The sequence below is a fragment of the Oenanthe melanoleuca genome, chromosome 6, assembly GCF_029582105.1.
Source record: "Oenanthe melanoleuca isolate GR-GAL-2019-014 chromosome 6, OMel1.0, whole genome shotgun sequence".
Classification (NCBI taxonomy): domain Eukaryota; kingdom Metazoa; phylum Chordata; class Aves; order Passeriformes; family Muscicapidae; genus Oenanthe; species Oenanthe melanoleuca.
In genome coordinates, this window is record NC_079340.1 from 31,621,732 (window position 1) to 31,634,089 (window position 12,358).

At 49.6% G+C, this 12,358-nt stretch overlaps 1 protein-coding gene across 2 annotated transcripts in view; it reads right to left on the reverse strand.

The window, feature by feature from the left end:
* Positions 1 to 1,364: 1,364 nt before the first annotated feature.
* FAM53B (family with sequence similarity 53 member B) overlaps positions 1,365 to 12,358 on the reverse strand; it is a 44,332-nt gene continuing 33,338 nt past the window's right edge. For both annotated transcript variants that reach the window (XM_056494274.1, XM_056494275.1), the window contains exon 5: positions 1,365 to 5,126. In XM_056494274.1, the coding sequence (XP_056350249.1) occupies positions 4,809 to 5,126 (318 nt within the window). In that variant the 3' untranslated portion in view covers positions 1,365 to 4,808. The remainder of the gene's footprint in view (positions 5,127 to 12,358) is intronic.

Consider the following 12,358-nt stretch of genomic DNA (forward strand, 5'->3'; position numbering starts at 1 on the left):
GCTGCCAGGAGTGCTCAGCACATCCAGGGCCAGGACAGGCATGAGATTTGCCTTTTTTCCCTAATCAGAATAAGGATTTCTAAAAGGACCTGCTCTGTGCAGATCTGGGCTTTAACCTGCTTCAGACCTCTGAGGGACCATGGAAATCATGTAATTATGTTTGTGTTACATGTATTTCATATATATCCATACTCTCAGGCAGCATGTGCTGGCCACTGTCTGCATTCAGCCACTGCTCTCTGCATCTGCAAGCAGGAGGTAAAGGATCATTCCAGCTCTGTTTCCAGCAGTCCCATCAGCTGAAGATGACCCCCTCTGACTGAAGGACACCAAAATGATGCTCCCTGTTTCTGGAGTGTTGGAACACTTGTTTTTCAGAGCTATCAGCTGGCCCTAGAGCTGCATAGCTTCCCTTGGGGACAGCAAGGGAAAGGGGGCTGGGAATTAAGTTCTAATAAAATAAGCTACATCTGGGAAAATGACCTTCATGCAGTTTTTTTTTTGGTCTGTTTTTGCATCTTTTCTCCTCTGGGTAGTGGTTCAGCCAAAGTGTATGGTGCTGTCAGCATCCACACACATGGAAGGATGCTGTAAACCCTGGTCAAACGTTCAGGCTGTGATGGATCACTGAGAATTTCTTTTTTATCCCCTAATTCTTCCTTTTTTGTTCTATTATACTAAGCCTATCACTTCAATCTGATTAAGTTTAGGGAGATAAACATCCTGCCATCTGTCATGAAACTTTTTACACTGTTTGCTTGCTGGAGGAAGCGCAGCCGTTTTCCTTTTTGGGTTACAAAGGCTGCAGGGAGGTACTGCCCTGTTTCCCCAAGAACTTATTCAACACCCCCATGTGCCCTTGGGCTGCTGGGGGCTCTGAGTTTAGATTTGAGTTTAGATTTTATTTTAAGAGGCAGATATGTTTGTCCTCAAACACAAAGAAGGAGGTGCTACTTGACACTTCAATTTGCATTTTGCTGTTTGTATCTTTGGCTGGGGGGGCTGGGGGGCAGGCATGGGAGATGTCCCCCCACCACGGGGAGGGTGTAGTGTGTCTGTCTGCATGTGAATATCACAAAATGTCCTTTTTTTTGTGCAACCCGTGGCCGGGACACCCTTCCTACACAGACACCACAAGGGAGGGTCCTGCTTGAGGGCTTTCCTGGGATGTTTTGGGACATCCCTTCCCAGCACCTATAGAGATGTGAAGGAGGTGCAGCCAGGAGAGGAGAAGAGGGAGCTCCATCAAACTCCAACCCCATCAAACTCCAAGCAGTGGCACCACCCCGAGGGCAGCGATGTCCCCAACCCCCGGACCCACAGACGCGCCCGGCCACGGGGACAGCACAGAGAGGAGACACGGGGCTTATTGAACCAGGAAGCTTTATTTACACAGTAAAAGTAACAAGCAATTTCCTGAGATTGAGCTGCTCTAGTGCAATCAAGTCATGGAGGGGGCAGGAGCAGCCTCCTCCCCGCCCGTGGAGGGGACGCCTCGGGAGCCCTCCGGGACACGCACGGCCCGCGGCGCGTGTGCAATCGCCAGCCAGGCTTGGCTACTACAGGTCATAGCTTCAGAAGGCTTGGGTTTTATTCTTCTTCCCATCTTTTTTTTATTTTATTTTTTATTTGGCCATCCTCTTCTTTTTCTTTCGTGAACACCGAACCCACACACGCTGCAAAGCACTGCTACAATCCTAGAACATCCTACGTCAGTCTGCTGGCTGGGCAGCCAGGAGCTTTAAACAATGCACTTGAAACACAACTTTATTGGCCAAACAGGCTATGCTAGCACGTGGAAAAATTACAATCTATTTTACAAATGCTTCTTTTCCTTGGTTTCTTTTTTTTTTTTCCTTAATGTACTCTTTCATAGGACAGGCTCAAAGAGCTACATCTGCAAAACACACAGCAAACTCTTGTGTGCCTGCTAAGACTTTCTGTTTTAAAATCCTATTTTTTTCAGGATGAAGAACCGTTATTGCTGCTGCCACAGCTTTGGTGTCATCCCAAATCAGCTGCTGCCCAGACTGGGTCACACCTTGGACAATCCACTGAGTCCCTTCACTATAATGAGCCTATTTTAGCTACCTAGCAAGGAATAACATCCCTTGTCTGCATATTACTTCAGTATCACATTCTGGCAGCCGGCAGGGGTGTGCCGGGGGGTTTGGGGGCTCCCAAAGCATCTGTGTAACAGGTGAAGTTCTTTACAAACCAAGATCAAGACCCCCAGGGGATGCCCTGCTCTCCACTGTGGAGGGGACAGATCTCCTGACACCAGGGGAGCAACGCCACTTCTGACTTTACAATCAACAGGATGTCCCCTGAATCTGAGGCACATACTATATTATATTTAATATTTTAATTACTTTATTTATATATATATTTATATATATATAAATCCACAAATGTTTTACCTCTACAGAGAGAGAGAGAGAGAGAAAAAAAATTTAAAAGTAAGGCTTTCTTAAACTGAGAATAAGTACATGAAATCATAAAAACCCAACAAGAAATATCCAACAGAACACCACTGTGGCCTCAAAACTGTCGCTAACTGTAGTTGTGCCTACGCCAACGTGCCCAGTGTAAGGCCATGACTCATTGGAGAAGCATTTTTAGTAAGGCAAACGGGTTGTGCTGAATGTAAACTGAATGCTACGGCTACAGCCAGGACAGCTGGGCTGTGGCCCAATGGCCACCAGGTCCAGGACAGCTGGGCCGTGGCCCATTGGCCACCTTCCCACTCTGGGGGGTTAGCATGGCACCAGGAGCAGCCCTTGGAAAGAAAAGAGAAGCCCTTAGGAATTCCAGCCCTGGGGATGCCCACGCCAGAGCCCACCCGGAGCTCTGTGGTGGCACCAGACATGGATTTGGGTGCATTTGCCCTTTTTTGCTCAGCTGAGGAGGTGCCTGTGGCCAGCAGGAGCTGTGTGCTCCGAGACCAGGACATGTCAGTGGTGGGGAGAGATGGATGGAACATCAGGAAGACTCAAAGCCAAGAACTGTGCTGTGAAGGTGCCACTGCAGGGGCACAGACAGAGGGGCAGCAGCCTGGGAAAACACTGGCATGGCTGGACCCTCCAAAACAGAAGAGATAAAAATTAACCCAAGATATATTTTCTTCTAAGTGATGCAACAAGTGACACTTTAAAAGAGCTGGAGGGTTCCCCAAAAATAAAAGACATCCCTGTCATCCCCTCCCCAAATATCTGGGGCTCATCCTGCTTGCCTGGAGGGAGTGGCCACAGCCACAGCCACCAGCAAAATCTCTGCAGAGCCAGGACAGGGGTAACAACCAATGGGTTCCACTGTGGAGGGAGATGCCACATGCATCCCAAACCACTGTGGAAAAAAGTGCACTAACATAACCAGAAATGATGAATTAAACCTGTACCAGCAGCTCTCAGCCTTTCTGAGTTATGGACCCTCAAGGCATTGCCAGCAGGGGTGCTGAACCCCTTTAAAAATGTCCTGTCTTCAACTGCTCTTGGTATCAAAGGTTTTTTTCCTTTCTCATGTTTGCAAAGCTCAGGAAGTGACCCTGAGCTTGAAGGAACCAGCAGAAGGAATCCAAAAGATGCTGGAAGCCATTTGTACAGCTTTCCTAGAGCTTTAAACAAACAAACAAATAATTAAAAAAAAACAAAACAAAACAAAACAAAAAAAAAAAAAAAAAAAAAAAAAACAAAAAAAAAAAACAGAGGGAGAAAAAAATATATGCGTCCTTCTAAACCTGTTAGCAAGTGACAGCTTATTTTTAGCAAAGAGAATTCATATCGTACAAACATAATGGTCACCACTTTATCTGTGCTTAAAAAAGGCACAGGAAGAGGAAAAGCTTTCAGTGCTGCTACCTGGATTTTCAGCTTCTTGCCAGCTGACTTTGTCAAGTAACCCCTCCACGACGTGCCTTGGGCAGGCAGCCCTTCACAGTAAAGCCAAAAAAAAGAGGGTGGCAGCAGTGCCCTGGGTAGCAAAGTGGGCACAGCTGCTGGTAAATGGGTAAACAGCCCAGCCCTGCTCAAAACAGGGTGTTGGGAACCCAAATGAGGGTGGCACTGAGCCTGAGTAGGGTTTTTTTTCCCAAAAGAGTTGAGAGAAAGGAAGGCATTTGAGCATCCCAGTGCAGTGCCCAGCCAACTCTGCTATGGATGCTGCCCCACATGGGCCAGGGATCTGTTTAATTCCTCATCAGGAAAAGGAAAACTAAAAATAAAGGAGTAAAAATCCAGCTCTTGCCATTATTAAATTGAAGCAAAACACTCCACTTGTGATTTCCTTGTCACAGCACTGCCAGGGACATGGGGAATGAGGAGAGAAAAGGAACTACGGCCACCCTGGCAGCCACCAGCCAGTGCTTGGTTTGCAAATCTCAATATTCTGCTTTTCCCTCCCCTTCTCCAGCCCCAGGGGTGGTGGTTTCTCCTTGTGCACCCCTTTCTGAACTAGCACAGGTGGGACCTGTGGGAACCTGGCCAGCTCCATCAGCTCCCTATCCTGGAACAGCCATTTACTCGTGGATTCAGAGTTTTTGGAGATCCCCGTGCTGGTTTCCCTGTGGGACAGGCACTTTCCTCCCACTGGCTGATCTCTGGCTACAGTAGTTACAAAGAATTTCAAGATTTACACACGCATGCACACGAATTCCTCTAAATACCTGATGAAATTTTGGCAAAGCTGCTTCGCCCCCTCCAGCAGGCAGGAGGGGAGCAGTGACAGGACCCCACAAGCTCGCTGGACACGAGGAGCCCTCGTGGCTCTGCTGGCAGCCCCCAGACCCCAGGGCGAGAAGAGCTGCTGCCTGCTCAGTTGTTCTCGATCTGCTCGATGTCGATCTCTCCGTCCAGCTGGAAGAGGCTCTCGCTGCCCGGCCCCCCGCTCCTCCAGGCTGCCCTGTCCTCCTCCTTGCCGGCGCTCTCCTCCTCCTCCTCGCAGCACAGCTCATCCCTGCTGGCCTGGTGGCCAGGCCCGGCCCGCGGTGGCTCCGGGACCGGGGTGCAGGCGGGGGTCCTGCCCGGCATCACCTCGGGGGCCGCGGGCCATGGCTGGGGGCCCGGGAGCCGCTGGGAGCCCAACTCGGCCGTGGAGCTAAGGCAGCTGAGGCTGTTGAAAGTCTGGCGGTTCTGCAGGGGCAAGGGAGAAGCAGCTGAGGTAGGGGTTGGGATGGAATCCTGAGGCTGGGATGGAAGCTACACCAGATCAGCTCAGAGTCTTCCCAACCCCAAACCCGAGCTCCCAGCAGAAAACAAGCAGAGCAGCAGGAACGCTCAGCAAGCCCCCAGATGGACAGATGCTGCAACTCCCCATCTCCCCATCCATGGCAAGTCCTGTGGCCACCCTGATGCCTAGAGGAGCTGGAACAGAGCTTAGAATTAACAGGAATAAAGTGGATATTTACTGAGAGGCCTTCAAAGGTCACACCCTGGCAGTACCAGTGACACAGTCCCTGCCTGGATGGCTCCAAGATGGAAGCAAGAGGGCTTGGTCATGAGATCTCACATTTTTGTAGGTTTTAGTCCATTTGCATGCAGGAGTCAATTGTCCAATCAACAGCCTCAAATCATGAAGTTTCATCCTCCTTGCTTGTTTGCTTGCCCACCATCCTCTTTTCACGTTGTTTGTGCTTAGGGCCCGAAGTTTGAGGAGATTGTCCTTGAGTCCCCAGCTGGAATAGGACTGTTTTGTCTTCACCACCCAAGCACAACAGAAAAGCACACCCAAGCACAACAGAAAAACTTAATACTTAAGGCATCACCCTGCCCCTACAAAAGGCAATGGCATCAAAGCCACCCCCAGCTCTGGATCCGTCCCATCACCATCTCCACCTCATGCATCGTTCCACATGTAAGGCAGAACAGAGCTCACCAAAAACGAATGGACATTTCTAACGACTCCCTTTATCAGCCAAGAGAAACTTCATCCCTTTCTTTAAGAAGCTGGAGCTTGTGTCCTGCTAAGCCCTCCTCCTGATGGCTCATGGCTGCTCCCCTCACTAAAGACCAGGAGAGCACAGTTGTCTGAGTCTCCATGCCTGGTTACCTCGGCCAGAAACTTGATGTAGTTTATGTACTGTCACGTCTTCTAAACAGTTTCAAACTCTGGGAAGGACAAGGAGCATGCAGGCATTCCAAACCCTCTGGAGCAGAGCACACAGAGCCTCCCAGGGATGCAGTCTGGCCATGAACGTGCCCACCTATCAGGAAATGCCTTTAGCCCAGGCTGGTTTTTAAAAGAGCAAACTAAACCCTGATTACTGATTACAATGGAAATAATGAGGCCATCCCAGTGGCAGAGTGTGTGTTCTGAGAAGGAGGAGGCTGAAGAGGATCTCAACAGCTTGTGGAGCCTCTCATCAAGCCAGCAGAGTGTGATGGTGCATTCACTTCTCAGACATTTGGCCTGGACACATCCCATAGGATAGGCCTGAATGGGAATTCAATAAATACCTCACTAGCTGGAGATGTTCACCTGTTACTGGTCAGTTTTGGGTCCCTCATGACAAGAAAGAGGGGCTGGAGAGTGTCCAGAGAAAGGAACAGAGCCAGGGAAGGGTCTGGAGCACCAGGAGCAGCTGACTGAGCCAGGAGAACTTCAGTACCCAACAGAGCATTGGTGACACAGAGTGACAGGGCTGCTGCCTGTATCTGCTCTGGCTGGCCCAGTTCAGGACCAAACACACAGCCTGAAACACAACCTTCTCCAAAACATCCCCACTGGCATTCCCAGGGAATTAGGCACATTTGCTTGAGGGTTTTTTCATTCAAATCCAGGTAAGCTGGGAGCAACTCCACCAAAATAACTTACCCCAGGATGTAAATGAAGATCACCCATTTACACAGCCCCAGTTAGTTCTTAACAAATCAAATGGCCTTGTGCTGAGCTGGACCCATGGACCATTGCTCAGAGGCTTTGGGTGCTGCACTACCCTGTGCACACAAAAAAAATGTCATGCAGAGGCTGCTTTATCTAAACACAGAAGTTTCTGCTGCCCCAGGAGGAGCTGACCACAGCCCAAGCTGGGGGAAGCTACATTTCACATGGTCTTCAGTTCTGAAACCTTCCAAACCCCACAAGCCCCAAGCCCGTGTGAAAAAAAGGGCATTTGTTCTCTAATTATGCAACTGCACCCAGTCCTCACGTCATCTTGGTCAGATTTTTTTTAATCCCAGTGCTGAGCATTCAACAGCTTCAGGCAGAGAGCTGCACACTGTGGTTAATGGACAACTCATAATTACCACTGGAGAAGGCCTGAGGACATAGTAGAAATATTTTCTAAGCACTTCACAAAATTTGCAAGCATATTTCCAACAGTGATTTAGGGACTTGAAAAGCCTAGGTCTCCTGAAAGTCAACAGCCCTCTCAGAAGTGCAAATCCCTTCTACAAACAAAACTCTGGCACTTTTGGGAATGTTAACTTTTCTCCTTAATCGAGCTCATCTCCTGGGTCTGGCACTTCCCAGGGTGTGGAACCCAGGTGTGGACATGCTGGGCTGCTGCAGGTGGGACAGAGCATCCTGAGAGGATGGGAGATGCTCTCCAGTGCTTCAGAGGAGATGGGTGATTCCTGTGGTGGTGAATAAAGGAGGATGCAGACTGGAGAGTAACTTAAGAGATCCACAGCACATTCTTCTCATCCAAAAGAAAAGCATTTCCAAGTTTGGACGTGTCTCAGGGAACAGCCATGAAGTTACTCGACCTTCAGGGAAATTCTGCATTTTATGGGACTTTGGCAAGACAACCAAGGCTCATTTTCCCTGCTCAAATCCACACAAGCTGCAACCCTTGAGCCATTCCAGGGAATGCAAGGGGATGGAAAACCCCTTCTGATGGTCCCGGTGCTGCCAGCGCTGCGGCAGCTGCTGGTGGAGGAGGGCCATGTGCAGAGGGTGCAGGGCAGGGACGCTCCTCTGAGGCACGTTTGGCAGCTCAGAAAGCAAGATTTCACAGGCACTGGCTGCCACAAAATCCCACAGCTCACCTTGCCAGGGGCTGGGGTCAGGAGGGTCCCCCCAGTGATCACCAAGCCAGTGGTGATCCATGGGCTGTGGAGCAGCCACCACCATCAATGCAGTGCTGTCTGCAGCCCTTCCAGAGTTCTTTGCTCATTTTTTATTTACTGGGTGAGTTTAGCTGAGGTGCTGAGCTAGCAAAATTGGGCAGCCAGGCCCTCTACTGATGTCAGAAAAGAGCAGGTTTGGTGCACAATGCGGCACTTGTTCCTCATGGCCAAGCAGCCCTGGACCCCTCCGAGCCTCTCCACAACCTTGACCTCCAGTGCCAGACAAAAAGAGGTATCAGGCACCTCAAACCCAGGGAAACTGTGGGAATCCATACCATGGCTTTTGGAAGATGTTTCTGGCCATCCTGGCTTCACCCAGTGATCACCTGTAATGCACATTACACACAAACCACCCTGAGGGTGAGCACAAGGACCCATTCTTGACCATTTGAGCTGCTGCTTTTTCTTCCCCCAACCCTTCCCAAACCTGCCTTAATCCAGCACTCTGGGAAAGCCCTCTGAGAGAAAACGAGGCATTGCTAATGAAAGTACTTGAAAAATCATCTAAAAATAACTAAATAAGAAATTCTTGGTCACTTGGAATAAGCTGCAGGGTTGCTGCAGAACAAAGCCCTTCCTGCATGCTGGTGACCAAGCTCTCTTTCCCACAGCGTCTTGTGATGCTCCACACTGTGCAGGGAGCAAGGCTACAATCAGAGAAGGCTGCAGAAACCAACTCACCCCTCCCATCCATCCTTTTCCTCAGGTTTTCCCTCCCCTTAGGCACGTGTCCCCATCAGGGACAGGGCTGGAGGCTGCAGGGCCCTGACAGCAATCAGAAATCCCTCAGCAGCATTCTTCCATCTGACTCTTCCCGTGCAGAACACACAGCTGTGAGCTCTTCCCCAAAACACATCCCTGCAAACACTGGTGGCTCTACCAGAACCAATATTAGCAGGACTGTGATCCCTGCGGTGTTTTGCTCAAACACATTTTTATTTTCTGCACCGTGCCAGGTGATTGTCGCAATTTTCCCAGGAAAGGTGCAATGCTACAAGCTGTCAGCAGCACGGGCCCTACCTCCCAAGCTGTCATCACCTCCTGTTAGCACACTGGGCTACAGTTCCTTCAGAAATCTGAAAATAACCCGGTGCCAGAAGGGAAGGGGGAACGGGCAGCGAGCTCCATGCGGGAATGAGGAGCCTCTGCCAGCCCTCCCGAGCCAGCAAAGTCACCTCCACTGGGGGATTCTCCACCTGGCTCGGGTTTAAATCACTCTCTGAGGCAAACATCTCCTGTAAAACACCTTCAGCTGAGTTGTTATCTTTAGATCGTTGTGTATAAATGCTCTGGTTGTTTGCATGGCGGTAAATCCTGCCTGGCATTAGCACCAGGGAAAGAGCTCATCCGTGCTGCTGGGGAGGAGGGAGAGGTGCTTGAGACTGGAAAATGAGACTGGAATATGGGCTAGATTTGGTTTTTAAACTCTGCAGAACTTCATTATGGCAGCTGCTGTGATTTGGGCCATGCACACACACACACACACACACACACACACATATCACTTGGGTTCAAAGCTCTGCACTGCCTTTAAGGCACCCACAGTCTTCTCCAGCTCCATCCCCAGGCTGGTGTCCTGGTGAGTGGGAATGGCAGGGACACAGGGAGGGATATGTAGCAAGCATGGCTTAATCCTCAGGCTCCAAGAACCAATTCTCCTCTTTCTAACAAAGGAGCATCTCAGCAGCTTTGCCAGCAAGTCCAGGCTGCAGCACTGGCATAAGCACATGCCAACTCAGTGATGCCCCAGTCCCACCAGTACCTCCCTTGCTGCAGTTTGGCCTCCCCAAAAAGAGGGAGACACAGCCACCTTGCCCCAAGGAACACTGGGGACCACTGCCCCATGTGGCTTCCAAAATCAACATTGCCTCTGGGGGAAGGTCAGGGGCTTGCACTGACCCTGTCCTCCCAAAGAAGGAACCTCTGAGTGATGAAGTGTTGGGAAAGAAATACTGGAATACCTGAGGAAGGAAAACACAGGAGGCAGTGATGGGGAGTGTTAAAAGCAAAAGGAGCCCGTGTGCCTGGTACACAGCAGGCTGGGTTAGATGCAGTGTTGCCATGTCAGGGAGCTTAAACTCATCTGCTACACTATTTTCTTTAAAAATTTTATCTATGGAGGCATTGAGTAGTCCACAGGCAGCCCCACAGCCTCCTCCAGGCCAAGGTGCTACAGAACGTGCCTGCAGCAGCATCCCAGAACAGGGGATGGCTCCCTGCCCTGCTCCTGGTGGGTACCACATTCCTGCCCTGGTTTTCAGGGTCTGCCTTCCCAGCTTTTCCCTTCTCACTCACTAAAGAACAGCCTTTACTCAGCCCCAGTCCTCATTTTGCAACAGGCACCAGTGCTGACTTGGTGCATTCAAAGCTTTAGCAGATAATTTTGCTTTTATTCTGTTTGGTGTGAAAACAAGCTTTCATGAGCAGGCTCAGAAATATCTATTATCCTCCCAAGTCACTTCACACCACACTATTAAACAAACAAAACCAAAAAAGCAAGAAGGAGGCTTTAGGTCATTAGTACTGATGCTGCCTTTGGAGCCTGTGGTGACAATTTGGGTTTACTCACATCTCTGCTCTTGTCCTTGGAGTATGTAGCTGCCTCAGTGCCAGTGAGGATGTTCAGGGAGATTCCATAAGTGCAAAACAAAAAGCTGTTGTATGACCCACCAGTGGGAATCCCTCTGGTGCTACAGAACCCCAGGGAAATGCTGGAGAGATGAATCCCAGAAATCATGGAGGAATACAGCAGGCACAGCAATGCAGGGAACCAGGGAGCAGTGAACACCACTCTGGGGCTCCACTGTTCCACCCAAGCACAGCATCCCACACGTGGGGACTCAGTCCCAGCACAGCCTCCCAACCCATTCCTATTCATAATAATAATTGGAGGAAACCCTCATTTCCTGCCAAGAACAAATATTTTCCCTAACAGACACTGAACCCTTTGGTATGAGCTGGAAAAATCCATTTGTACAGACAGGTCATTAGTGATCACTGGGTTTATTTATTCACAGGTTGCCCTTCCCAGCCTTTCACCTCTGCCTTCTCCTGTGCATCCTCTTGGGATGCAGATCCCTGGAGCAGCACTCAGCACTGCCAGGAGCCCAGTGGGGACAGTGGCAGGGCTGCTCTCCCAGTGATGGTTTTGCAATGCCATGAATTTCAGTGGAAAAGGGTGAACCTGAACCTGACTCATTCCCAGAGCTGCCAAAGCTCCAGGATTTGGAGTGGCTCATCTTTGGGGAAATTCAGCAATCTGACTTGTTCCAAGTTAGGATGAAACATCACTAATACGGAATTATTCTTTTTTCCCAGCCCTATTCCATTTCATACTTCATCATTTCCAGCATAGAAGTAACATTTCTGTTATGCCACTGTGGTTCTCACTTCAAGGCCTAAATTATAAGGCAGAACCTTATAAAAATTAAAACCAAACTTCATGCCACTGTTTCAGCAGCACTGAAAAGAGAATACCAGCAAGTAAAGGGATAAAATCACACTGTGGATGACCAAAAATCCAGTGTGTGGCACCTGCACTCACTGCACCCACTTCCTGCAAATCCAATGCAGACTTGAAATACACCTCACTTTTCTGTCACAGCCTCAGCTTCAGGCTAACTCTGAGCATCTTTCTCTGGAAAGGAAAAATGAAAAGCCCTTATTTATTTATTTGTTTGTTTATTTAGCACCATTTCTTGAAATGCTTTGCCTTCCTGAAATGCTTTGGGAGATTTTTGCAAGGGAAGTGGTTCCAAGTAACTCCCAGTAGCTCCTATCTAACCCAGTAGCTCCTAGAGTGCTGGGGTTTTTTTTTTGTAAACCATCATGAAAAATCCCTTTTGACTTTTTTTGAGCCAAAATGCCACTTTTGAGCATGCTGCCTCCTTCAAGGGTGAATCTCTGTGCTTTCTCAAAGCTGTTTTTAGGAGTCACACAGCCTACAAGCCCAGGGACAGGAGGGTTAATCAGCACGTGGTGAATCAGATGTGCATCCTCGGGATACAATTGGATTTTGTCCATGTTTGGGACATACACTGCCAAGCTTTGTTTGTGTTCCCAGCCCTGTCCTCCCATGTGAGTGCCAACAACTCAGCCCTGCATCCCTGGGCCTGGTGGTGGGATGGAGGATGGAGGCAAGAACAGGGGACACAGCCAGGAGCAGGGGATGGAATGGGATGGGACTGGGAGAGATCTTAGAGCCCCTTCCTGTGCCTGAAGGTGCTGCACTGGAGATGGAGAGCGAATTTAGGCAAGGGAGTGACAAGATAAGGGGGAATGCCTTCATACTCCCA